General features: G+C 39.7%; 1 protein-coding gene across 3 annotated transcripts; it reads right to left on the reverse strand.

The window, feature by feature from the left end:
• Positions 1 to 2,257: 2,257 nt before the first annotated feature.
• On the reverse strand, positions 2,258 to 25,389 carry MIER3 (MIER family member 3). 3 transcript variants are annotated; one of them, XM_033085635.1, is made up of 13 exons: positions 25,319 to 25,389; positions 24,635 to 24,659; positions 22,273 to 22,418; positions 20,333 to 20,467; positions 18,821 to 18,941; positions 16,650 to 16,735; positions 16,451 to 16,523; positions 13,243 to 13,394; positions 12,718 to 12,799; positions 8,422 to 8,513; positions 6,553 to 6,680; positions 6,229 to 6,365; positions 2,258 to 6,146 (listed from the first exon to the last, which is right to left on the reverse strand). In XM_033085635.1, the coding sequence occupies exons 1-13, from the start codon at positions 25,325 to 25,327 to the stop codon at positions 5,689 to 5,691; spliced, it is 1,644 nt and encodes a 547-aa protein (XP_032941526.1). In that variant the 5' UTR covers positions 25,328 to 25,389; the 3' UTR covers positions 2,258 to 5,688. The 3 variants fall into 3 exon arrangements, with proteins under 3 accessions (XP_032941526.1, XP_032941525.1, XP_032941527.1); XM_033085634.1 differs by having other exon boundaries at positions 8,422 to 8,516; positions 25,319 to 25,388; XM_033085636.1 differs by lacking the exon at positions 25,319 to 25,389 and having other exon boundaries at positions 8,422 to 8,516; positions 22,273 to 22,480.
• Between the last annotated feature and the right edge of the window lie 2,443 nt (positions 25,390 to 27,832).

Here is a 27,832-nt window from a genome sequence, read left to right on the forward strand (position 1 = left end):
CTCGGTTTAGGAAGGACGTGGAGATGCTTGAGCGCGTCCGGAGGCGGCATCACGGCTGGTGAGGGGCATGGAACCCAAAGCCTGTGAGGAATGGCTGAGGGAGCTGGGGTTGTTCAGCCTGGAGAAAAGGAGACTCAGGGGTGACCTTATCACTCTCTACAGCTCCCTGAAAGGTGGCTGTGGTCAGATGGGGGTTGGTCTCTTTCACCAGGCAGCACTGACAGAACAAGAGGACACAGCCTGAAGCTGCACCAGGGAAGATACAGGTTGGATATTAGGCAAAAGTTTTCCACTGAAAGAGTGATAATGTACTGGAATTGTCTGCCCAGGACCCCAGGAGTCCCCATCCCTGGATATGTTTTAAAAAAGACTGGATGTGGCACTTGGTGCCATGGTTTAGTTATTAGGGCATGGTTGGACTTGATGGTCTTGAAGGTCTCTTCCAAGCTAGTCATTCTGTGGATTCCGTGTTAATTCTGTGAATTCTGTGCATTGTTGACCCAGCCATGTCAGACCTGCTGATGACAGATGCATCTGTCCAGGTCACAGACTGCCAGAAGTGTCTGATGCCTCTCAGGCTGGGCCCACAAACAGTTCTTTTGCAGTGTGCTGTGGCTGAAGAGGTGTGTCACCAGGTGAAGGAGCAGAGGAAGAAGTGAACAAGCTATGTACTATTTGAGTGAATGAGTAAGGGATTGACAGTTATTTTTAGAGACTCTCAGGATTCTCAAAACTCCATGGTAGTAGAAAAGGTGATGGACTCAGAATCCTGCAAGGTAATTAGCCAAGGGTCTGTTGAAGATGAAGGCTGGAAGCAGGTCACTGCATGTACCAGGAGGAAGGTTCCTTCTCCTGAAAACAATTAGGACTAGCATCTGCCACAACACGTACGAAGCCCTGGAACTAGAAGTCCAGACAATAGGTAAGTGAGGAAAGATCCTTCTGGAATAGTGGGGCCTTGGTAAACAACACTCCCTGTACTCCACATGACAAGCCTTTCTTCTAAGAGAAAACAGGTAATTTTAATAGGAGACTCTCTCTTAAGGAGAACAGAGAGCCCAATTGGATTCAATGCATAGGGAAGTCTGCTGGCTCCCAGGGGTTCAGATAAGGGACATTACTGGAAAGCTCTCCAGTCTAGTAAGGCTGTTTGATTACTATCTGCTATTGTTGTTCAAACTAGCAGACAAAAAACCCAAAGAGAAGTCTGAGTGCCATCAAAAGAGCCTTCAATTAGGAGTCTGAAGGACCAGGAGTAAAGGTAGTGATTTCCTTGATTCTTCCAGTAACAAGGAGTAATATTGAAAGGATAAAGGACCAAGGGAGTCTCAGTTTCCTGAGCTGGAGGACTATGACTCTCAGAATGATCAGCTCCCAGCTGATCCTGAAATTGTGTGGAAATTGCTGTTCCAGCTGAATCCCTACAAATGTATGGGGTCTGATAGGATTCATCAGAGAATCCTAAAAGAGCTGAGTGATGTTGTTGCAAAACATCTCTCAACGACTTCTGAGCTGTATTGGGAATCTGGAGAGGTTCCAGCTGACTGGAAGATGGCAAATGTGATTTTCGAGAAGGGCAGAAAGGAGGACCCCGGAAAACACAGGCCTGTCTAATTAAAAAATACTTTCTTTACCTGAAGATTTACTGTGCCAGCCACTGTAAAAACAAGCATGCTAGGTCTAGGAAAGAACTCCACTAACTCCATCTGGCATTCAACAGAATTGATACATAAGATCTTACAGCTTTTCAGGGTCCAAGATTAGTCCTTGTTGTCTTGAGGGACTGGGGAATCAAGGCAAAAAGCATGTCAAATTCTTTAATTGTTAATTGTTAAGTACAATTAAGGCCTAAACTAAGTAAAATTTTTGTATTCTCAGCTGTAATCTACCTTGACAGGGATTTATGGATTTGGGTGAATTTTCTTTCTCCAGAAAACAGGTACGTGTTCCCACAGCTCAGGTGCAGTCTGAACACGGCTTGACACTGATGCAATGTGTTACTTTGAAGCTACATTTAAGACCCATCTGAGCTTTGCTATACTTTAGCCATAATATTTCAAAAGTCTGAGGCAAATCATTTCTCATCAGCTACCTGTATCAGCTAACTGTGGGCTGCATTTTTCACTCCTCTGCGCACCTCGAGGTGGATGGTAGCATGTGACACCCAGAGTTCTTCAAAGTGCATTCAGAGTTACTGCTAAATATCTCTGGAAAAGAAGTAGCAAACACAGTGCAAATGCATGAAGAGCTTTGCAAATAAAGAAAGGTTTCCAGACATTTATTTCTGGAACTGTACACCAGGTATTAAAGTACAACAAATACAAAATAATGCTCAAAAAAATCAGTGTTTATGTACAAATATTAAAACCAATGCAACAACAGCGACTTCCTCTTGAACATCTGATACTTAAACATGTTCCGATTGTCACTTGATTTGTTGTTATGCACAGGGTAGTTACTTTGAACTGAGAATAACTGGAATCTCTGTTTTATTAGGAAGACTATAACCATTCCTACTTTATTGTACAATTGATAGCATCATCCTCCTTCTTTCAATGAAAAATAGGAATAATAAAAATAGCAACCTTGTCATTATCTTACAAATTACTGTATTTCATTTCCCTGGCTGTAGACAATGTGCTTGTAATGCTGGGCAAATAGCGTCCCTGCTGGTCAGTTTATCCATTAGTTTACATTCAAAGTTAAATACTCATTAGAGACTTTGGTTAAATAAGTAGTATCACTGTGTCCTACTCGAACTGAAGTTTTCCTATATTTTTGACTCTCAGTTTCAATTGCACAATTCACTGACCTAATTGTATGCAATTTCGTATTCTTCAAACAGTACTGTACATCCTTCAAGTAAATTCAGCAGTTTGACCTTACAAGAGGAAGACTAAACACTTAAGAACCTAGCATGGGAAGATGACGTGTGACCAACTGTGGTATTGCTATAATCACAGCACCAGTTACACTTCTACATGAATCTGCTACCCTCTTTAGATTCCCTGTACATAAAAAGGATACATTTACCAACACCGCAATTGCCCATTACAGATTTTTTTGGTTTGTTTGTATGAAGAAAACACGTGGCAAAGGACAAAGAATTCATCACAGTTTGTTACAAGAATTGTGCTTCACTGTGTAAGAGCCAAGGCATTGTAATTTCTTCACATGGTTGCAGTTCAGTTATCTCCATGCTGATTTTCAAAACACAATTCTTTTAATAAACAGTAACAAGTTCTCCATTTAAATGTTTAAACCGAGAGAAAAAAAAAAGTAAGTCCAGCTTTTAAAAGTAAAATTCAATAAATAGCTATTTTACATGGATAAAGTCATAGTGGTACAAATTTATGGATGTCACATCAAGCATGCACAAAAATGTTACTATACACAGAAGTAGTCAGAAAATATTGAAAGAGATATCTAAAAAGATATGAAGAATTTACATATTTACGAAATCTTGCAAATTATTGCCTCATTTTAACAAGGAATTAAAAGTAAACGATACCAGCTAGCTAGCCAACAGGCTGAATAAGATCAGCATTTATATTAGACTACCCGGAAATCATTTTTCTCTCATATCATTTTCTGAATTTTGGTCAAAGTCTTTATTAAATAACTAAAGTGTCCATTCAACTTGCTGACAACCCAAACCTTAGACAAGTCTCTGCCTACCTTAAGAGCCCAGCAATGCATAGATAAACTGAGTATATTACTGCATCAACTAATGAAAATGGGCATGTTCATTTAAGTGCAACTGGTATAAGCATTCAGTCATCTTTGTATGATTTTTATACAGACCAGCCACTCACTGTAAACCCATAGATAAACTTGAATTTATAACAATGGAAGATTATGGCCAGAATTCTACAAAATTACTTAAAATGGGTTGATTCATAAACAAAAGAAACAAGGTACAAAATTCAGCACAAAACACAGCAGTAGGAAGCTGAGAACTTGGCTAAAAATTTCAAGAGTACAACACAGGGCCAAGGCTACCCGTTATTTACTGTGTACTTACTAAAGTTAAATATTTCAGATGTTTAAGTTAAGAACTGATTACAAAATCATATCTACTTTTGTCCACTGTGCTAAACTAATTTGTTTTTAATGTGATAAATGTGCTATTGCATAAACACTTCAAAGCAATCTTCATTACAATGCTGTAAAGAAAACTCCGTATGCTGCATCTGAAACTCAGGATGTCAATGCAGTTCACATTATGCATAATAAATACCCTCTTCCCTTTCAAATATTAAAGTCACTACTTTCTAATTGCTCAGCACAACCTTGAAGCAACTATTAAATATATCAACAATGCAAATTTAATTGCTTAAAAATGAATACAAATCAGTGGCAATTAAATTTGTAATACAAACAGTGCAAAGAAAAGGTATGGAGGGACAGGGGTAATCCTACTGAAGTGAGGTTCAGGCTTTCATTAGAACACCCTGCAAGTTGTATGCTATGACATGTTACAAGCCAATACTGTGCTTGGTTCCTGCAGCAATTGGAACAAATGTTTACAAGACAAACATCCTGGATGGCTAAATTGCACTCAACGTTCAAAATAAAAAAATGCAATGAAGTTAAATAGTTGCTTTTATGGGATGCATTTTTACTCATCCTTTCCTATTTGACCAAAGAAGTGAAGTGCCATTTTGAAGCCAATGACTTGCCTAAACAAATAAATGCAATCCATGCTAAATAAAAACTTTCAAGCATGTACTTCAAGGTTCTACTCTTACTATATAAACTAGATAGTCCCTCAAAACTGTAACACTTAGAACTGCAGTGCTCCAAACAACTTAAGATGTCTTCCAAATGTATATTGTTTAGTGGTAAATCCTAAGCTGTGCAGACTGTAGCTTTATACATCAGCTGCCTTAGGAAAGTTAAGATACACGATTACATTACTCCTCAAAGTTGTGGACAAACCCCATCCAAATACAATATAGCCTAAAACTCATCTGTTTAAGCTGGTAAGTTTAAAGTACACAGACATCTATGGCAGCATGATTATTTTTGTGTAAGGTAGCCATGACCTTTAATTTTGCAACAGCATTCAAGTGTAGATGTTCACTTTACTCATCTTAAGTCCCTTGTGCTAGCTTCCACCAATATGAATTTGCTGTTTTGTAAACTGAAGTGCTCTAGTTTAGTATCACATGAGAGAAGGTTCCATTAAAAATACATCCTTGTATGCTTGTGCAGTTTAAAATAAAGAAACCCATCCCTGCCTTTATAAGGGGGGGAAAAAAAAATGCTACATTTAGCAGGGATCAGGATTGGTACCTGTAAACATTGTTATTCCACTGCATCCATTACGGCAAAAGTAACTTAGACTAAAAAAGCCACTCCAATCCATTCTGAACTTCTGTGCTGGTTTTGAAACGGTGGCCTCTGTCTACAGGCTTTAGGGAAAAAAAACTGAAGCAGAGCTTAAAGCTGCACCACAGAGTTCTCTTAGTCCCAAACTCTGCCACACATCCTATGACATTTCCACATTTATGGACTGAAAAAAGAAATCACTCTTGATAAATCAAGATATAGTTCTATACATACAAAGACATCACTGATGTCATAAAGTTCAAACTTCCAGTGAAAGACTAAGCAAACCTGATAGCTCCCATCAAGTTTACTACTACTGCATAAAGTACCCACTGTTTGTTTAGTTGTCCACAGTCATTCTGAATGAAGGGCAGCATGTTGGTGCAGAGTGTGGGTATTGATAAAACCATTTGTCTCATTTGCAGATAGACTGCTGAAGTCAGCCACTGAAACAGCCATTTTGGCACTGGTAATGTGGTGTGTGTGGTTCTCGAAGTCCACACCAAGGTTATTTACAGAGACATCATTCATGAAAGATTCTGGGACAGCAATCCCCATTTTCAATCTCTTTGCAGGTCTTTCTGCCTCCTCGCTGCACATGTTCATTTGGTTTAGGTCTGAATGATAAAAGCCAGTCTCAAATAAATTAAAACAATCACTTTCACCATTGCTAGGCAAGTTAAGCAATTCTTCTGTTCCAACAGGCACATGATTAACTGGTGCTCGGGGTAAGCTGTCCATGGGAGGAAAAGCATCATCCAGGCAGTTCACATCTGAAGTGTGGCAGACTGTAGCTACACTGTTTGTCAGTGCTGGAAAACAGATGAACACAAATGCAAATGAAATAGTTGTTTGTGTAGTTCCAACCAAGATACATTTTTTTTCTTGATTTACCTGTCAACTCATTGGCAGTGATAGAGTTCAGTATGCTTAGCTGTTGATCTGGAATGGTTTCCGTTCGACTATTAGATGAAGAATGCACTGCTCCACCAAGGGATTCTGCTTCATCTACCAAACGATCCATGTAGTCCCTAAAATAATATCGCATCCATAATGTATTATATAACTGGAAAACAAGACCTATAAATGATGATAGATTTAATTTCAGTTGCCATTGCCACTGAAGCTTTACACTGAAATGACAGAAGTGGGGTGGGAGGGAGTCTTCCACATTTATGATTTGCAACAGAAAATACATTCCAAGAGCATTTTACTTACGTAACTCCTGGATGATGGTTGTATTTCTTCTTTCCAAATCTTGTTTGCTGAGCAAAGTAATCATAACGTTCTGACTTTTTCCACATGTAGTAGAAAGCCACACACTCAGCAACTGTTCTGGTTCTTACCTAAAGGGCAACAAGAAGAATTGACAAGATTAATGTGAAGACTTAAGTTTTGTCATCTTCCCAATTCCCACTCCTGCAATATTTTAAGTTTTCATTGCTCTGGAACAAATCTTTGCAGACTTCAAACAGACTTCTAGTTTCAAGTATTACTTTATTTGTTCTACTCAATGCATTATTAGATTTTTTTTCGTAAACTAGGTTTAAACTCTATTTACATCTCAAGTGCTTACAGATAGATAGATAGCTAGCTAGATTAAAAAAATAATCATTTTTTAAAACTGTAAGATACCCTCTCTTATGATGGAAAAAGCTGAGCAAATCAATGATCTAAGAGGAGTGAAGCACTTTGGATACGTATTCCTTCAGGGAAAGTCCATCCAGAACTGTGGAGGCTTTGGCAACAGAATTGTCACACCACAACAGTAAAAGCTTAAACAAAATAAAATTGCAGTCTTGTTGAGAAGACTCATTTTGATCTATGTTAACTGTTTGTCTCTTTCCCCAAAATGGAGGTGCTTTGTGAAGTCAGACTCTTAGAGAAAAAGTAATTATTTCCACTTTTATCTACCTTTTGATGCAGAAACATTTCACATCATCATTGTGTCACCCACAGCTCCAGTTTTATAACTCCATCCAGTATACAACTCTATCCAATAGAGTCTGGCAGTAAAATATATTTCAGTGTTTTCAAACATACAGACATATCAGTGGCAAATCCCAAATGCCCTGAGTGCAGTAGTAAACCTTGCTAGTTTAGGCATAGACATACCAGGAAGGCGAAGAAATTAACAGGTGTCCATATGCTAATGCATAAAGTCCCAATTAACAAAGCTTTGCACTCCAGTGATAAGGAAACACATCTTGTTAAGCTCCTCCACGCACTAAATCTTGTCTAGCTAATACTTGCTGTATACAAGTGACATCACCTTATGCTGGATCCCAGAGCTTTCCCTAAACTTTCTTGCCTTTTGCCTAAGATTTCTTAGACAAATTCTGGTCCATAGTGACAGACATCAACACATGTGTTTTGGTCCATGTTGGAAAATATATTTTTAATCTCTGATGCATTAACGTTTATTTGTAAAGTCCATTTAAAATTTGAACTATCCAAATCGTTTAGGATGGGTTAAGCCAGGGACTGGGCAAGACCAGCAGACTCTTGTTCAACAGCAACCACAATCCTATAAAGTTCACCTCAAATACAATAAAAACACCAGACTCCTAAAAAAAAAAAAACCCTTTTAATGTAGTATGAAAAGCATAAAGGAGGTATATATGAAATTTGGAAACATGGATATTATCAACTATTGCTTTCTGATAAAAATAACAAAAAGCCCTATTCCTCAGGCACAGAGGAGTCAATCATAAGCAATCCAGACCTTCCTAGTGACAGAATAAATTAGGAAAAGATTCATTCTCCCCTCCTATAGCTATGGTATAGAAATGCTGTTCACTTCTAGGAAAGGCATGAATGTAAATTGAATTGTAATGCACATAGCATAAACAGAGGTAATGTTAACTTAAGATGACTTCACAGATACTATATTAACTCATCTCACAATGCCTAGTACTTCCAATGACACTTGTGCAATGACATTAGTGCAAAGAAAGGAAAAATTAGTTCAAAATTGCCAAATTAATTTTAATATGGTTCTTATTTCCCTCTTCTGTACAGCTTCTGACAAATTGCCTTCACATCGTATAATTTAGCAACTCTTCCATTTAACTGTAAAATACTAACCTTGTTTTTCTGTATGAGATGAAAGTCTTTTCCATACATCAGAAGTGCATTTTCAAAGCTTCTGCATTCTTCTTCTGTCCATGCTGTCATCTCTTCTAGATAATTACAAAAGTAGCATGAGAAACTTGATTTAACTCACTAACTTTTTACAAAGAATAAAATTTTTGTTCCTATTGGATGAATATCCAAATGCATTCTAAAAAAAAAGTAATTCAGTTATTTAGATCCATGTTATTTCTCCTACTGAGGAACTATCCTATCTGAAATTAATCATTCTTCTTTACAAAGAATGATCTAGAAGAATTTGATTTCAGAAATCTTTCATCCTTTAAGACAAAGGATATTTCAAAGGTTTATTGTTCTTAATGAGTTTGTCATTAAAAAATAGTGTTTGATAGCATCACTGAGGTGGTAGGTGTGATAATTTTTCTCAATATTTATTGTTACACAGAACACAAGGAAGAGTGGCTGAAAACAAGAGCAAAGGAAAATCCTGATCTCATGGACGACCCTGTTCTGGCTGAGTGAGCACCACGGACAAGAAGGCCTGGCAGAGCTCAGCCCTGCTGTGCAAACCACAGGAGCAGTGCTAGGCCCTCACCCTCCCAGGCACTCAGCAGTCTAGGCAATGTCTTACCCAGGAGCCAACTGCCAGCCTTGGAGTGTGGCACTGTAAATCACAGTTGAGAACTAAGGTGGGATGAACTGTCATCAGGAGGACATTCCAACCTGACAGAGACAGCCAATGGATCCACCACGAGACAGACTGACAAGAGCATACAACACCTTGTCTGATCTCATAAACACCCTGGTGAGGTAGTGCACTCCTGGAAAAGGCATAATGCACCATGGAGGAGTGCCACAGCACTAAGCCTAGGTCAGGAAGCCATACAGGACAAACTAACTGGGACTATACTTAACATGATCCAGGTTTTTGAAACATGAGGGGTACCAGGGAATCCAGAAAAAAACCAAATAACCACCTGGTCCTAAAGACCCACAGATCTCTTCTAACCCCTTCAGATCCCTTGAGGAAAAACTGCAAAATTATTTTCTCCTTATTTTTAATTACTAAACTTGCATTCTCTAAAACTGGATTTTGGTGAGACAAACAACAACAAAAATCATTCAAGACTCTTCTTAATTTGCTATACTGATTGTAGCTTTGGAATATACATAAGCAAGGAGTGATTCTTCAGATATCTTACATTCATAATGGTGATACGAAAAGTTTCCACTCAACTAACTAAGCAACTAACATTTAAAGCCAGTGGGGGAAAAAGCATTCACACATTTCAAAGTATCTCTGGAAGCAGACACTGAAAATAGGACCTTTGGGCTCCCAGTGAAAGTGATAATCACTCCACTGCACAGCTTTTTTTGTTTCTCAGCCCCATTAATTTTGCATTCCTTACTACAGAGTTCTCAATCTTTGAAGAGGAGAAAATACCCCCATGTGAAGTCTCACTGTGGTGAGTCATCTAAGAGTGGTTTATTTTTTATTTCCATGCTGAGAACAGTAGTGATTTTCAGTGGATAGAGCAGAACATAGTACAATGGCTATTCTAAGAGACAGACACTACATTACAGAACCACAAAATCATTAAGGTTGGAAAAGACCTCCAAGACCATGAAGCCCAACTTTTGATCAAACATCACTACGCCAAGTAGATCACAGTACTAAATGCCTTATATCTAGTTGTTTCTTACACCCTCAGGAATGGTGATTCCACTACCTTCCGGGAAAATCCATTCCAATGTTTTAACAACCCTGCCCAAGGAGTTCTTTGCAATATCTAATACAAACTTCTCCTTGGTGCAGCTTGAGGTCATTTCCTCTCATCCTGCCATGGTTGCCTGGGAGAAGAGGCCAACCCTCACCTGGGCACAGCCTCCTTCCAGGCAGGTGTAGAGAGTGATGAGGTCACCCTGAGCCCCCTTTTCTCCAGGACAAACAACCCCAGCTCCCTCAGCTGCTCCTCTCAGGACTGGTGCTCCAGACCCTGCCCCAGCTCTGTTGCCCTTCTCTGGACTCACTCCAGCCCCTCAGTGTCTTTCTTGCACTGAGGGCCCAGAACTGGACACAGCACTCGAGGTGTGGCCTCAGCAGTGCCCAGGACAGGGGGACAATCCCTGCCCTGCTCCTGCTGGCCACACTATTGCTGATGCAGGCCAGGATGCCATTGGCCTTCTTGGCCACCTGGGCACACCCTGGCTCATGTTCAGCTGCTGGCACCAGCACCCCCAGGTCCTTCCCAGCCACTCTGCCCCAGCCTGTGGCACTGCCTGGGGATGTTGTGACCCAAGGGCAGGACCTGGCACTTGGCCTTGTTGAACCTCACACCACTGGCCTTGGCCATGATCCAGCCTGGCCAGATCACTCTGCAGAGCCTTCCTGCCCTCCAGCAGATCAGAATTCTCACCCATTTTGGTTTTGCCTGCAAACGGACCAAGACGGCACTTGATCCAGATCATTGGTAAAGATATTAAACAGAACTGCCCCCAATACTGAGCCCTGGGGAACACACTAGCTGGTGTGTTTACTACCATTCTCTGGGCCAAGCCATCCAGATAGTTTTATCCCAGCGAAGACTGCACCTGTCCAAACCATGAGCTGTCAGCTTCTGATGGAAAATGCTGTGGAAAATGGTGTCAAAGGCTTTACTGAAGTCTAGGTAAACAACATCCCCAGCCTCTCCCTCATCTCCTAGGCCTTCCTCCTCCATCTATCCCCTTACTATTTCAGTGAGGGTGTAACAATTCCATTTGAACTGGGGGATGGGGTATGGGTAAGGAGTACTAGTCCTTAGGATGAGAGGGCCTCTAAGCTACAAATGGACAGAGGTATTTTTCAATCCTGAAACAGAATGTAAATTCCAGAGAGGTACTGGATTTAGGATACAGCCCTGCAGCTGATACTTTAAGGTCTACACAATCTCTTCTTGTACATGACGCTTTTAAAGCATTCTCCTTATAGTCCTTATTACCCCATTCAGCTTGATCTTAGTGTCCCAATTTTGGCTGAGATAATTTTCCTTCTAGTAACTGGTACAGTGCTGTGTTTTGGATCCCATACGAGAACAATATTGGTAACACACTGATGTTTTAGTTGGCGCCAAACTGTGCAATTAAGGACATTTCAGTGTCCCGTGCTCTGCAGCAATCAGGTGCCCAAGAGGCTGGGGGAGCATGGCCAGGAGAGCTGATCTGACCTGGCCAAAGGGATATTCCATACAGACTGACATGGCCAAGAACTGGGAGGAGCTGGCTGGGAGGGGCCAGGCACTGCTGGGGGACGGGCAGGGCAGCAGTCAGCAGGTGCTGAGCAACCGCGTTACAGGGCATCACCCACCTCTTGGGGGTTTTATCCTCTCTCTTTCCCTTTCATTACAATTATTGTCAGTATCGCTAGCATTCTTACTATGTTCTTTTTTGTTTTAATTATTAAACTGCTGTTAGCTCAACCCAAAGTTTTACTTTTTTCCTCTAATTCTCATCTACACCAGGAATGGAAGTGGTGGGGCAGGAGGAGTGAGTGAGCAGCTGTGTGGTACTTTAGTTGCAATCAGCGTTTAACCACTTAGACACGCACCACTTTCACAGCACCTAAACTGCATACACTCAACTTCCTTTTGGATCCAGTTCTGAGTACAGGGCTATCTGCCAGAATATCAACTTATAGCAGAGCTCATAACCCATTCCACTTCACACAATAGATACGCAAAAAATAAAGGAAAAAAACCCCATCTTTGTTAAATGACAGACTCTGGTTTACATTTAAGGGATTAATAAATAATAAGCAGAAACAAAATGGTAGCCCATTTCCCAAGCAAAGCTCTCCATGTTCCATGCAACAATGCAGTCCATTTAGGGCGGGCATAGCACAAATGTTAGCACAGAATGGGGGCTTATTTATGTACCCACCTATATTCTCCTGATTTTGGTACAAATGTTATCAGACTGCAATCAATCACAATCTCAAAAAGATACTAACTAGTGGATGAGAATTGCTTTGCAGCAGCAGAATTACAACTCTCCCCACCCTTCTCAGCAATCTGCTTCATTATTAGAATAGCTGTATAGGAAAGAAGGGAAGGTCAAAAGTAAATCCTCAGCTTTTCTACAAACTGCAAACTTCTGTAGCAGAACTTCCAAATGGCTGACTGTCAGATTATACCTAATTTGTGCTAAAGTCATTATGACATGGATGTGCTTGATAATCTGATTCTTACTCAAGGATTTTCCACACAACTTTTTTTAAATCACATTTTTCTAAAAAATAAGGTATTCTCTTACCCTGAGATGCCTTTCCATTTGAGCAGTATCTCTCAATTGCTTCTTTAACATTATGGCTACTTTTAAGAAGTTCATACAGGGCCTATAAAATAAAAAAAGTCTTTAGAAAGTGACAAAGTTTTCTAATATTCAATCTAGACCTCTAAAACTAGTCTTCCAGCAAACATATCGAGTGTAAAAAAATAAATAGAGGATTCATCTTTACACATGAAAATTTAAAAATAAGAGCCAAAACCACCCAAAAGCTGAGGCAAGATTTAACTTAAAAAATGTAAAACACTATATGCAATTATCAAAAAGGCTGAATTTGTCGACAGTATGAAAATCAGAAACATCATAGATCGTAAGGCTGCCAACATTCAAATACTCAAGATTTTTAAGCATGTGCTTAAAAATTTTAATTAAGATCTTGACCCCGTAATATTCAACAAAGGAATGAAGACATTAAGTAGTGGTGCCTTTATAACACAACGCAGAGAAGGAGACCACATGTTAATTACAAATGGAACAGGATATAAAACCTACTTGTTCATTGTCCCGTGTATGTAGTCCTTCAGGAATTCTGCCAATCATTTTTTCATTTCCTGTTCTTAAGGAGGTTTCAAAAAGGTATTCTTTAACTTTACTTTCTGAGATCACATCAGGTTTCCAAAGCAAATGGTCTTCATTTTCATAAGCTGATAAAACAGAAACCCATTCATGCCAGGTATAACATTTTTAAGGCTGTAAAATTAAAAGCTATTTCACAAGTACAAAGAACAGGAACACAGAAGCAATCAAATCAAGCATGAATGTACCACTTTTAAACCACAGTTCACTTTGGCTATTTAGTCAGTTTCACCTAAAATTTGCCAAAAATTACGTAACAAAATGGCAACGTGATGATTTGTTTTTCCATTCAGTAGCAACTGAGTGCTGTTAAGAACTTAGTATATTGAATGCTGTGAGAGTAATTTCACGATTATAAAGCCGCATTGAGTATAAGCTGCACTTCGGGGGATAGCAACTTTTTGTTCTTTGTCCATACATAAGCCGCACCTGATTATAAGCCGCACATTACAGAGTGTGATAAAAGGCATCTATTCCATCACCATCTGTTGAGGGTGGGGGCAGTGATCCTTATCTCAACAGCAGATATTCTGCTAACGGGCCATCCATTGAAACCAGGCAGGGCATTGTTCTTCATCTTTTCACAACCCATCCTTCCTCCCGCAAGTCATTTTCTGCTAATGGCCCATTGAGTCCCGCTGTGCGACTGATAAAATTACTGCATCCCATTGGAAGTTGCTCCAGCCAGGGGGAAGAGCCCAGCATTTCTTAGCAAGATAAAAACAGAGGTTTTGGGACACTAAGGGAGCCCCTTTCTCCACTGGACTCCAGAGGAAAACCGGATTTCTCCACATCACCACTGGACCTCCGGAGGGAAACTGCACCTTCTGCAGGAGCACTGCTTCAACTGAATCACATCTGTCACTGCAGGAGGATGCAGCCACCATTTAATCCAACTGCTACCAACACCCTGCCTGACAGGGTGTCAGGTTGTACTCTGAATTTGTCAGGGTTTGGAGTTTGTTTCTTTGTAGTACTGTATTTCTATTTTAATTTCCCTAGTAAAGAACTGTTATTCCTAATTCCCATATTTTTGCCTGAAAGCCCCTTGATTTCAAAATTATAATAATTTGGAAGGAGGGGGTTTACATTCTCCATTTCAAAGAGAAGCTCTTGCCTTTCTCAGCAGACACTTGTCCTCCAAACTAAAACAGCAACTTTTTGTTCTTTGTCCATATGTACGCCACACCTGATTATAAGCCGCACTTTGGGTTTGGACCAAAATTTTAGTCAAAATGGTGCAGCTTATAATCGTGAAATTACTGTAATTAGGAAGTACAGTCCTCCACAGTATATTGAAATGACATCTGCAACTTTCAGATAGCTCATTTCAAGAAAGATACAGCACAAAAGAGCTGACTGGAACCTTTATCAGTCTGTGCATATGTTTCAATACTAGATTAAACTATAAATCCTTTACTCTGATCAATAGATGTGATTACCATTGCACATTGTGTTTTCTCTCAGCAATACAGAATTTGAGTTATTTAATTCAAACACAGAATCATAATGGTTGTTACAGCAAAAAAGATGGAGATGCGCAAAGCTGTCCTAAAACTACAGGGGACAGAATTAGGCTAAGGTGGGGAATAAAATTATGCCTCTTTTATGGCTTAACAACATGGAAAGCTTTCAGACAGACATGTTACAAGTATGAAGTTTATAGCAGTGCAGAACTGCTTTCTAGCTCAATTTTAGTAGCTGGACTACACAGCATAAATGTAAGCCCCTATTCGCCATTACTAGCTCTTCAGGGCATGCAGAAAGGCTTTCACAGAATCCTCCACCCCTACAACCAAGTCAAAGCTTCCTGAGTGCTGGTGACACTCCTCTTCAGCTTTCTTCATCAACCAAGGCAGCACAGTGCTTTTTGCTAGCGTCCATGACTAACAACCTCAAAAGATCCACCTTGAGCTCTCTGACCTGGCAGCTACCCCTTTGCTCTTGGCCATGCTATCAGACAAGACTTTCACTGATTCTCCATACTACCAGCTATTACAGAGAAAATTGTCAGATTAACCTGTCCTTGGTCATCCTCTGGTTATAAGAACTTAGCTCTTGGCTAAGGAGAAGTCAAGATGTGGAAACAGTAAAAGAATTACCCACACAACCCAGTCCTTACTCCTCCATTTCTTGCAACTCATTAGCACCATGCTTGAATCTTAAAAAATTGGGGGCTTTCCTAGATCTTAAGCAACACAAGGGATATTCACTTCCTAACACTTCCAGCTCCATCCCTACCAAACATTCTTCTTTTCATTGCAAAGGATTATACCTCAAAAGAGCAGGTGGTACTATGGAAAAGACTCAATACAATCACTCAAATAACATCCCTCTTAAATGTTAAAGGCACTAAATGTTAAAAGCATTAGAAGCATGTTAAATGTTGAAAGCACTTCACAGAGTATCAAAAATTTACACAGAATACCCTTCAGTTATTATTCTATCACCCTACAATTTCTTAATGTCATATCTGTTGCACCCATGACAAAAATTTTTTGCATTATTTGCATTTTAATTCCACACTATATGTCCCAGGTTTCTAAAGAAGCAAAATACAACTCTGCTAAATAGGGCTCTTTTTTCTACTCTAGCACAACTGCAGTTTTTAACCTAAATTTGCACTGGAATAACATCATATTTAAAACACCATATTTTTAAGAGACAGTATTACAGGAGTTATACAAAGAAATTTAAAATAGCTTAGTGCTTTGTTTTCCGTACCAATTTCGTAACTAATTTGGTTCTATCTGCCAAAAAAAAAGCAAGGAAAAATACTGTTTTGAACATCTTCATTGCAAACTAAGTTACATACTAATAGACCAGCTATGATTCTCCAACAAAGGTACTCATTCTTGACCTACAACAGTTAGCTGACACCTAATATTACCAGACACTTCAAAATTAACCCTCTAATTTTGTCTTAATAAGACAAAACTGGAGAGTCACACTTCTGAGATATAAGTAGACAGTTGCACTACTTCAATCCTCTAGTATCTCTTTTTTAATGGTCTCTAAGACTTTAGCCAGGTAATTTAATCAACCTTACAAATTCAAATAATGTTTTCCATCAAGTGCTATATTTAAACATAAAATGAGAAGTAAAACAATCAGAAGAACAAACCCTTTTCATCATCACTGCATCTGCCAAGGTAAGCTGGAATTTCAGCCTGGTACTGTGAACCAATCATTATTTCCTGAAAATGTAACAAAAAATGACAAGAAAAAGTTATTAAGAATATTTTGTGTATTGAAGTATTAAAAAACATTACTGGATTGTTGTTAACAGCAAAGTTCTAAATTTTAAAAAATATAATTATTACCTTTCTCAAATCTTCAGATGAATTACCATTGTCTGTCTCTACATCTTCACCATCAGATTCCTTATCTCCATCACATGTGGTGTTTGCTTCAGAAACAAAGAAGTCTTTTTTTAGTTGCGAAGAATTTTCTGTTCAAGCACAGAACTATAAAATATCATTTACTTTTGAAAGGAGCACCTGCTTTTATTCAGGGAGACACTTACTGTGTGCCTGTTAGTCAGAACACACAGGTATTTGTATACTGCAGAACTGAAACATTTAACTTCATTGAAAATGAAAAATCTACAATATTTTTAACGTCAAAAGGTAACAAGATAATTTTTTGTTAATTTTCTCAATAAAAGCTTATACCTAGAGAAGAAACAGAAAACTTCCAGGGCTATGACATAGCCTCAAGTTACTCACAAATAGAGTAAAGTTGAAGGTACGCCTTTATTACCTACTAAAACCTTTCATCAGAAGTTTTAATGGGCATTCAAAACCTTCTTTTTAAACAAGGGTACCTTAGCACAGAATAAGATACAGGAGAGACATAGAAAATGGAGTATGTAAAATAAGCAAAAGACTGCTTACTCCTCTTAAATCTTTTTTTTTTCTTCCCTTAGGAAGAAATACAGCAGAGCCCTCCAAACAATTCAAATACATTACTCCACAGAATAATTCAAATTTTAGAATCTGGAACACTGTGGTACTGGGTTCTGAAGGAGTTCTGTTTTTATTAGTTGTATAATCCCCTGCAGAAGGGAATCTACAGTTGTGACATGATTACTATTTTTTATTTTCCAACTTCAGAAAAAAAATACTTATAGATTGAGCTAAAATTTTAGCTTCATCACAACTAAAACATCATGAACATATGGACTGAGGGTCTTCTTCTGTAGTCATTACTAAAATCACCGGTCTCTCTCTTTTTGGTTTTATAAGTAAAAAGCAAGGGGCTAACCTGAATGAATGAAACAATATGCTTGGACAATCACAGGCAATTATTTCCTCCAATTAATGTAAACTTAAGGAAACAGTCTGTTGCATATTAGATAATGCGTATCTTAAAACTTAATGTTATCTTAGAATCTGGGAAATGGACAGAGAGCAAAAAAAGATGGAACAGCCAACAGACAACTGACATCTCCTTCCCTGAAATGGTGGATACTTTATCTTAAAATGCCCAGCTTAATGTTCTAATGAAGTAACATTTTGAAAGAAAACCGTGACAGCTGATAACAAAGATGACTGTTTCTAAATCCTCAGTACAAATGAGGGGCTAAAGATATTTTTCTATGAAGATGCCACACTTAAAATGTCATACTCATTAACAGTTTGTAAGCGCCAGTGTGTTTTGGAGTTTGCTTAATTGAAAAAGGGGCATTACAATTTTTAAGTTTTTTGTGTCTCTCTTTCAATACAGATGTCCAGCATTTATCAGACAGTAGCATGCAAAAGGCTATGACTGCTGGTGACTGATGCAGCACAATACCTTTATTCCCTCTCCTCTAAAAAATGAAATCTTCCATTGAATACCTTCAGATATTTGCCAGATTAAAACTGTGATAAAAGTCTTCCACACTGCTCTAACTGTAGGACACCAGTGAAAAAATGAGATGTAACAGGTGATGAGAAATCTCACATCCAGGTTGGATAACTGAACCACTGGTTCTTTCCCATCATAGCTCCATGGATAGTGAAATTTTGGTGGTTTACAGGCCCCATCCCATATAAAACTACTTTGGCTCACCCCATGAAGCCCTATGGAAAAGTGTTGAATATGTGAAGGGAAATAATGACAAAGACACTGCGTCCCAGTTCATATCCACAGGCTGCATGGAGATATCAAAAGCAGCAGCAAGAATTTTAGTACAGAAACACTAATTTAAAAGAATGACTTACATGTTCATATTCACTAACACTGAAAATTATGAAGGGTGTTCCTCAATACTGTATTAACTATTGATTAGGAAGTTATTGTATTTATAGAAAAATTGATTTTACTTGTGCTTTGAGAAGAGAACCAAATGTAAGTCTTTTAGGTACTCAGTAATGCCAACCAAAGACAACGTTCATGTACAATATCCTGCAAAGCACTGTTTCCCAACACCTGCTACAGTAAGTAGTACTACGAACCTACATATAATGCTACAACTTTTTGAGTACTATTATAAAATTAGGTTTCCTACATCTTAGTGGCCGAGGAAAGAAGTCAGTAGCCTCATGTGAAGTAACTGATGGTGTCAAGTCATCAGCAGAGGACTGTGTTTCTTCATCATCACCAGACAAGAGGTCTTTAGCGATTTCCTCCTGTATCATTAAAATAAAAAAATGAAACCTCAGAGTGACTATAAAATATAGGCTAGTGAGCACTTAGATTCAACCAATTGTAAGCTCCATTAATTAAAATGAGTTACCTTACCATAAGAAAATTTAGTAGACCCTATTCCCTTAAAAAACAAGCTAGTTTGCTCCTACTAACTAGAATACAATCATTCATTTCAGTGTGAAACACAGTGGTTCCCCTGTGTATTCTATTAAAGCAAATGCACAAGAATTAACTTTTGCAAGCATCAATCTCAGATGTTCCTCCAACTGCTTCCACTAAGAAACACCAATGGAAACTGCCTCACATAGCTAGCATTCTGTCATTCTTTGTATCACAGATATACTGAAGCTTTAAAAGCCTACTGCCTCCTAAACACTGGGGAAAAAGCCAACCGACCAAAAAAAAAAAACCAGCCAGGTTTTTTGTAGGCTTTTGCTGAGAGGATAGTTCTGGATAACAAAATATCAAAAAACTCTTACATTTTCATAGATAAAGAAACAATATTAAGAAATAAAAGGCACACTTCCTCCACTAGCAAACATGTTTGAACCTCTCTGACAGAGATTTGGAAGGGAAAGAACTGTATTAGACAACAAGCCGACTACATTTTTGTAGCCTCAACACAATCGTGAACCCTAATGAGAATCAGATGTGCAGAGCCATCATTATATCCTTCTTTCTGTGGATCTACCATTACATCATACTCACAGAAAAAAAAAAGACATACACTTACTACTTGCATACCTTCTAAGCTCAACTACAAGCTGCACAAACTTTGTAGCCAAAAATCAGAATAAAATCTCAGAATTTAAAGTCAGCTAGCAAGCCACAAAAGCTGAAGTTTCAGGGTTTTGTATTAGCAATGCAACACATATAGTCACTACACATAATCTCTCACTCCCTAAAGCTTTCTAAAAGATATGTATTTGAAAATAAAATTCCAAAGCATTCAAAAGTGCATTTTCAAGTTATTTTCATACCATCTTTTGGTACTTGATGTGTGGTGGAAGTCAAGAGTTATTTTTGGACATTGCATATATTATCGAAAAATTCCACTTAACTAAAAAAAACCCCAAACAACTAACAAGCCTCCTACTTAAAAGTTCTTAGCATGAAGCGTTCTTAGTTTTAGAAGAACTGTTGACATATTTAGTTTTCTTCTGTACTAATATAGTGACACTAAAATCGATATGCATCATTATTAGAACTAGATTTCAAATATCCTTGGAAAGGTGGGATCCCGGAGTGACAATGTATATAAAAATTAACAAAGATACGTATTTTGTAACATCAAGAGATTATGACATGTAATTAAAGCCACCTGGATTTCTGCTTCTAAACAACAATTCAGGTGAAAATCGTTCTGACTTACTTTATCTAGAGTCATATCTGGAAGTTCATCTGCAAGTTCACTTGGAGAGCTATTCGCACTGGAACCTGGTATGACTGGAATCGTGGATTCATAGCCATAGAATGCTAGTAAATCTTCCAAAGGCATGTTTCCTTCCTAATACAAGAAGATTTACAACACTTCAATATATTGCCAATTACTGTAAACAGTACAGGCCTAAGAGAATGACATATAATTTGAAGAACAGAAATAAAAAACAAAAAAAAGCTCAGCTGAAAGTAGGAATGATTAAAAGTTTAAAATATTTGTGATTCTATGATAACAATAATTCATAAACATGTTTCTTGGCATGTAGTGAAGTTCTGTTAAGCTGCTGGGGCAAACATTCCACTGGATGAAACTAAAGAGTATGTATTAAAAATTTGCTCCATATCTTATTAATACTGTAGAATGTGATTTGTCAATGCTTCTTCAAGGGAAATACAGAAACCCCTGAAGACTTTATTCCTACGTAGCTACAGCTGCACATGTGAAAACCCCCACAGAAGTAAACCAATACAGCAACTTCTAAGCCCCTCCTTTCATCTCTTGCACAATGTATTTTATGTTAACTATTGAGAATGTAACAAGAGAAAGGTAGACAAGAAAAAGCAAAAATCAAGAGAAAGTCTTGATTTTTAACATTTATTTTCCAATAGCTTTTGATCAAGTGATTCTAATAACTTTCATCATACTTGCATCCTAATACAATTAATAAAACAATAAACAGTGTAGATTTTTTTCGTTACCTGGTTCAAGACATCAGAGTATGAAAAATATTTTCAAATATTTACACCTTTAAAAGTTATACCTCTAAATTTATTGCTGAATTCATACACTGATTAAATTCTCTTTTTTTTCTTTATTCAGGTAAGGTCTTAGTCCTGGCAAAGACTTTTCACAATGGGTAAATGGAAACTCATGTCAAAGTCTTTCCAGGACAAGGACCTAAAGTAATAAAGTGTTTAAGATTCGTGTTTCTCAGTTCTTCTTTCTTCTATTATAGAAGCAGTAAGAGAATTTTGTGGAGTAAAAGCTCCATTTTAATCATCAGACCCGGCAAACTGCTTCACCACTATCACAGCAAGCTCATAATCAGCAAAAATGCAATTGTAAATGCAGTAAGGTAAAAAAAAAAAATTAGTTCTATAAACACTGTCAACTCCACGTATAGAAAATTTGTTTTTACACGGACTACATAAACACAGCCTTGCATTTGATGCTAAAAAATACATTTTTTCAGATGTCTGTTGACTAAAACCTGCAATTATCCTGAGTGGTGTAAGTGCATCACCAAATAGTAATGCAAACAGCATCAATTTCTGGTTCAAACTTCAGCAGGCATTTGGAACGCGTGCTACACTACCATGGATGAACAAGAGGTGTAAATATGAAAAACTTCTTATTAAGAAGTGCAAAAATGAATAGCAAAAGCCAAAGAGCACACTGATAATTCTGTACATCCATTGAATGCTAAACTAATGAAAGTAAGACATAGAAATATAATTTATATAACAAATTAATGTGACCCATCATGCCTAAACCAGGATTGTTTGTCAGCATATTGGAAAAGTAAAACCTAGCCAACATAATGAAGCACAGCTAGATATCATTTTAATAGCAGGTAAAAATTTATAGTTTCAACATACAAGTGATCTTAAATGACAGGTCTCTAAAACCTACATCAGTGGGTTTTGCTCTACCAAAGCAAAAAAAAAAAAAATACAAGCACCAACATCTTTGTGAAGCTAAGTTCAGCCTTTTCTGTAATGATGCACTGCTACATCCTAACCTTTCTTTTAAACAAGCAGCAAGTGCATTTTAGCATTATACAATACAAACTGAAGGACAGGTTGAATGTTCTACTCACTAGAAAAGTTACAATACATATGGACATTCACAAGGGAGAGAGTCGCTCTTACCTTTTCTAAATCTTCAATTTCAGAGCTGAAATTTTTGCTTTCTTCCATCATCTCCTCTTCTTCAAGAGTTCGCTCATCATCATAATCGTGTACCAGCATTTCAGCAGATGGGTCAAAGTCATGATCCTCAGATGACAAAGAGCCAACTATCAAAAAAAAACTTAACTTGAGAAATTTCTTCCCCTATACCAACATACAAAATTAAATCCTGGCAAAAGAAGAAAAAAATTGCATGAATTCTCTTACAAACAGGGTCAGAACTTTCAGTGGAGTAACATTTGTAACTACTTGACAAATTCAGTTGCTTCAGATGACCTTCCCATTTCATATTTTTAAGTAATAAGGTCACCTTTTTCTTTTGCTACATTCAAAATAGCAAGAAGTACCTTACAAAGCAAAACTAAGCTTCAGGGAGCACAATCCCAAATTAATATTTTACTGAATAGAAACTTATTCAACACATCCTTTAAATCATCATGAAGATAGAAAGTACACACATCAAAATGTATCAGAAGCTGCAAAACTGTGATCTATAGACTCTGATTTTATTGACATAATTTTTATATTAACAAGCATAGTTTTTCACTGGCAAACAGGTAACAGGTTATGAATTCACATCGTACTAATAGCAAAATAAAGTGAGACTCGCTTCCAATTGCTTTAGTCTCACAAATGGATCTTCTAATAAAATTAATTTGTAGAGCACTTGATCTAGAAGAATAAACACAGGAGAATTTCAATAAATACTATGGAAAATACACTAAAATAACAAGATGCTTTTAATGGATCATATTAATTAACAACACAGTGTGATAGCTCTGTGGTCCAACAGACACTTTCTAATTACTGAAGATGATACTCAGAAGTCATCAAAAAAGTACTATTATTTTAAATGCACTCTGTCATTTGAAAGATCATCATTAGTCAACCAATTTTCAAGATGAAAATATTCTGCATCAGTAGTCAGTGTTCTACAGTAAAGAATCACCAAATTACAGAATTGCTTTGCTCTTTAATGTTCACTTCTTTATGGCTTTCAGGTTGGAGAAAAAAGATTAATTCCATTACTATTATTTCTATTTACTATTTATTAGTATATTTCTCTTCCACTTCTGGTGTCCCCTTATATGCTAGTGCTCTGTTGCAATCCTTAGCGTTCAAGCATCAAAGAAAAGGTTAATCAAGAATTATTTCTATCAAGGAACTTCTTCAAAAGTTTTGATAAAAACAGCTATGAATTTTTCAACCCTCTTCAAAAAATAATACAGTATTTCTCTTTGCACCACTTTCAGCCTTGAGACAGCTGTATATATCAACCTGAACATTAAAGAATGCAATTTTTCATCATTTATGGTATGTATTCTTTCCATACAAGCAGGTAATTGAACTTTGTTCAGCCTGCCTAAGACAAAGCTGTCAAAGTTTATAACATCATACTGTAGAGAAACATACAGGCCAAAAATGCTTTTTTATTCACATGCTATTCATATTACGGTCTCACAGAATTTTCTGCATAGCTGACAATGCTACTACAGTTACAAGAATGACATTATGTTTTTAATCCTCCTGCTGTTAGCTATCACATCCTGCTCAAGTTTTAAGAAAGTATCACCTATCTTAATCTAACATGTACTTTTAACGGTGTGCTCCAGATTATTTCTTCTAATTGCTTTTCTAATTAATTTTCCATTTAACTCAAGGGGAAGTTCTGTTCCATAGACTTTATATTAAACTACAGTCCCACTTCTCCTGTAGTTCCGAATGTCCAACACCCCATTTAAAATATTCAAAACTATATTGAAAAATACAAGCTCAATAGTTTCATAATAGTTGAAGATTCATAACAGTTAAAGATGATGACAAACACTGCAGAATGCATTTGCATAGAAGCAAATATGCTCCCCAAATACTTGAGAATAGTCCTGTTTATGTTAATGATGCTTGGTTGTATAATGTGTTCCAAAGAACCTTAACAGCATTTAGTTACAGCCTTGAAAATTACTTGTTATTATGATTTTAAACATTTTCTGTTATTACCAAGAAGCCAAAAATTTAGACAAGCCTGCAGTTATCAGCAAGAAGAGAAGCTGTCTCTCTCCAGGCTATCTGGTTTTACTGAGATGTTGACTTAAAAGTGCTACACAACTTTGATTTCATTTTTAGTCTCAAGCAGCCAATTTCTAACTTAAGTGAAGAATTCCGCAGCGCACATCTCCTCTTAAAAACCTGGCAGGCGGTTAACAGCGTACACAGGAAGCCTTAGGAAAACTATGAGGGGATAAATTTGGGAAGGAGCAGCAAGGAGAGAACAGCGTGCGGGCGACAGGCCGGGTGCCGATGCAGGAGGTGGGCGAGGACGAACCTGGGCTCGAACTCCCAAAGGAAGCCTGCAGGGAAAAGAGAGAGCAAGATGAGAGCGGGCTCCCGGTGGCCCGGCAGCAGGCAGGGCCCTTCATTTCATGCAGCCGTCGCAGCTGCCCCTTTTCCCCGCCACCCCGCTTTTCCCCGTGCCCCTCCAGCCTCAGCCTCAGCGTCCCGCCCTGTTGGCCGCTCCATCCCGCTCGCCCGCACCCATCCCTCCTTCCCTCGCTCCCGCCTGCCGCTCTCCGTCCCTCCTCCTCGCCTGGCACAAGGCCCCTCCGCCCCGGGGCCGCGCAAGGCCCGGCCGGCGCTCCCGCTCCCTCCGGCCCCGGCCAGGCGGGACGTGTCACGGACCGGACCGGCCGCCGCCTCGTCCCCGCTCCTAGCCCGGGACTCGCTCCTCCTCCCTCCCTCCGGACGGTTCTCCACGGCCCGCGCCGAAGCGGCGACACCGCCGGCCCGTCCCGCGGCCCCTCCGCCGCCCGCGGGCCGCGCACCGGCACCGCGCCCGCCCCGCGGCCTGGTCGCGCAGGCTCCGCCGCCGCGGCCCCGCCGCCCCCGGCAGGCCCGCCGAGCCGCCGCCGGGGCGCCTCTCGGGGGTGCCGGCGCGGGGCGGGGGCGCTGCGGGCGCGGGGCCCCTCAGGGCGCCAGCGAGCCCCGCGCCCGGCCCGCTCTGCCCGCTCACCTCCGCCATATTGGGACGATGGGGCCGAGCGGCGGCGCCGCGCCGAGTGCCCGGATGGCGCCGCGAGCCAATGGCGGCCGCGAGCCCGCCGGACCGTCCGTGCGGGCGCAGGGGTACCGGGACGGGCCGGGCCGGGCCGGGCCGGGCGGGGCGGCGGAGGCGGGGCAGCGAGCGCCGGGACCCGCCGGGACCCTCCTCTGGCGGCGCCGCCCCGGCCGGCGACGGCGCTCGGCCCGCCCCAGCCCGGCCCCGCCCGGAGAGGGCGCCCGCCCCGCTGGCGGGGGCGGCTGCGGGGGCGGCGGCGGAGCGCTCGGGGCCGGCTGGAGCCGGGTGGCTCGGACTGCGCGGCCGGGGAGCGCCGAGCGGGAGCGGACCGGGCTGTGTCACCTCGGTACCGGTGTGCAGGAGAGCTGGAGTCACGCTGACCCCCGCGCCCTAAGTGTCAAGAGCATGAAACAAAACTCGAAACCCTTCAGCCTTTCTGGTGTGCATTGTCTGTTCTGGCAGAGAAAGTAAAATTTACTTTGCAGTGTTTTTATCTAAAACGTGCCATGTCTATTACGTGCAAGTTATATCTACTGTTTTTTACAGAATCACGCAATTGTTAGGGTTGGAAGGGACCTCCAGAGATTCTCTGGTCCAGCCCCTTGCCACAGGTTGGGTGTTCAATGTCTCCAGAGTGGGAGACTCCATGACTTCCCTGGACAGCCTGTTCCAGTGCTCTGCCACCCTCAATGTAAAGTTCATCCTCAAGTTTACCTGGAACTTTTTTTAATATATGGTCATTACATCTTGTACTGTTTCTGGGCACCACTGAAAAGAGTCTGGCTATCCTGTTGGCCCCTGCCTTTGAGATATTTACACAAGTCAATGAGATCTCCTCTCAGTGTTATCTAGACTGAACAGGCCCAGGTCCTGTAGCCTCTCCTCATAAGAGAGATGCTCCAGACCCCTCATCATCTTTGTTGCCCTTCACTGGACTGTTTCTGGTGCTCCTTGTCTTTTTTGTACTCAGGAGCCCAGAACTGGACACTGTACTCCAGATCTGGCCTCACTAGGGCCAAGTAGAGGGAGAGGATCAATCTCCCTTGACCTGCTGGCCATACTCTTCCTGTTCTCCTAGTAGCATTTTTTGTCCCTCTACATATAAAGTTAGATTGGGCTGTTTTTGGATTCCTTCATCCCAGGCTACAAAGACTGATGCTTTTAATTTTGGATTCACAAGTTTCTTCTTCTGGCCAAATTTCAATGGCCATACTTGATATATTGAGTATTGCTGTGCTGGAGGGGTGGTGTGTTTTGCAGCGATGTGTGTCCCAGGCTGTGCTCCACATGGGGCACTCGGGAGGCTCAAGACTGTACATGGAGTGAATGGCTGCTTTGGATGCAACCTAAGTTTGATTTGGAGACAGCATAGAGATCTCAGGCTAGTTTAGGTACTTGAGCGAGAGAGTTTTGCAATGCTCCATTCATTCTGTGGGGACCTGTTGCTCTGACAAATAGAGTGAATTAAATAGTGTCATGCTGAGTCTAATACAATTCCAGTACTCAAACTGTTTGTATGCCTTCAAAACTACACAGCAGCAACAATGTAGTCATACTGCTCTCCATGTACCTGGGGTAGAATGCTGACAACATAAAAATTGCAAGTCTTTGCAGAAACACATATTTAAGGAAAGCTGTCACAGTCCCTGCAGGTTCATCAGTACCTCAACTTCTGTTGCCTGATCAGCCTTCATGGTTTTTGGAGCTTCCCAGTAAAAATGGTCAACAACAGACAGATGGGCTATGTCAGGGCACACTGCACATACTCAAACATTAAGAAGAAAGAGTCAATCCTTTCCACTCAAAAATTAAGAAAGCAGACTTAATCTTTTCCACCTCAGGCTGATCCAGAATGTAATTATAACCCACTAATGCTACTTAGCCTCTGTAAGTTTTGTTCCCTCTAAATACAACAAATCCAGTTCCCTATTCTCTTGAAGCTTCAGGCTGGGTAAGGCAAAATATCTTCTCATGAGCTCAGAATGTGTGACATGTTCACAGGCCTGTTCATCTTACCAATAAAATTGCACAGAAAATGCAGCAGGGAAAAAAAAATCTCAAATCAGGGAAGTACGCATTTACTACTTTATGCATTTTATTAATAGGAATTCTCCCAATTTGGATGCAAGTACCTATTTACTAACTCCTGAAGTCGTTTACTTCAGGGTTATTTGACTATTTAACATGATTAAGCTTTTCAGTTGTGTGCAATTTTACAGAAAAATCGATTGTTAATTTTCTACTTAAAAATGTTATCAGTTTTAGAACTGAGTTTTTAAACTATAATTCAGTCTTCTTTGATAAAATGTTATGAGCTAATAGCTCTATCAGAACAGGTCATGATGTGTATACCAGAGTTGCCATATAAGGTGCAGCAGGTTTACTGGGAAAACTAGTGCTCAGAGCTGTGAGATTTAGTTTTGAACTTGGAAATTGTAACTATACAGAAAAACATACAAATATTTGCAT

Source organism: Catharus ustulatus, chromosome Z (assembly GCF_009819885.2).
Source record: "Catharus ustulatus isolate bCatUst1 chromosome Z, bCatUst1.pri.v2, whole genome shotgun sequence".
NCBI lineage: Eukaryota > Metazoa > Chordata > Aves > Passeriformes > Turdidae > Catharus > Catharus ustulatus.

Bases quoted from the DNA above. Each gene is read 5' to 3' on its own strand.
- MIER3 (XM_033085634.1), bottom strand. The intron at 18,942-20,332 runs GTAAGTCAGAAC...TTAATGATACAG, and splicing joins CAGATATGACTCTAGATAAA to GAGGAAATCGCTAAAGACCT. The intron at 6,147-6,228 runs GTAAATCAAGAA...TCTGTTTTCCAG, and splicing joins CACTGCCAATGAGTTGACAG to CACTGACAAACAGTGTAGCT.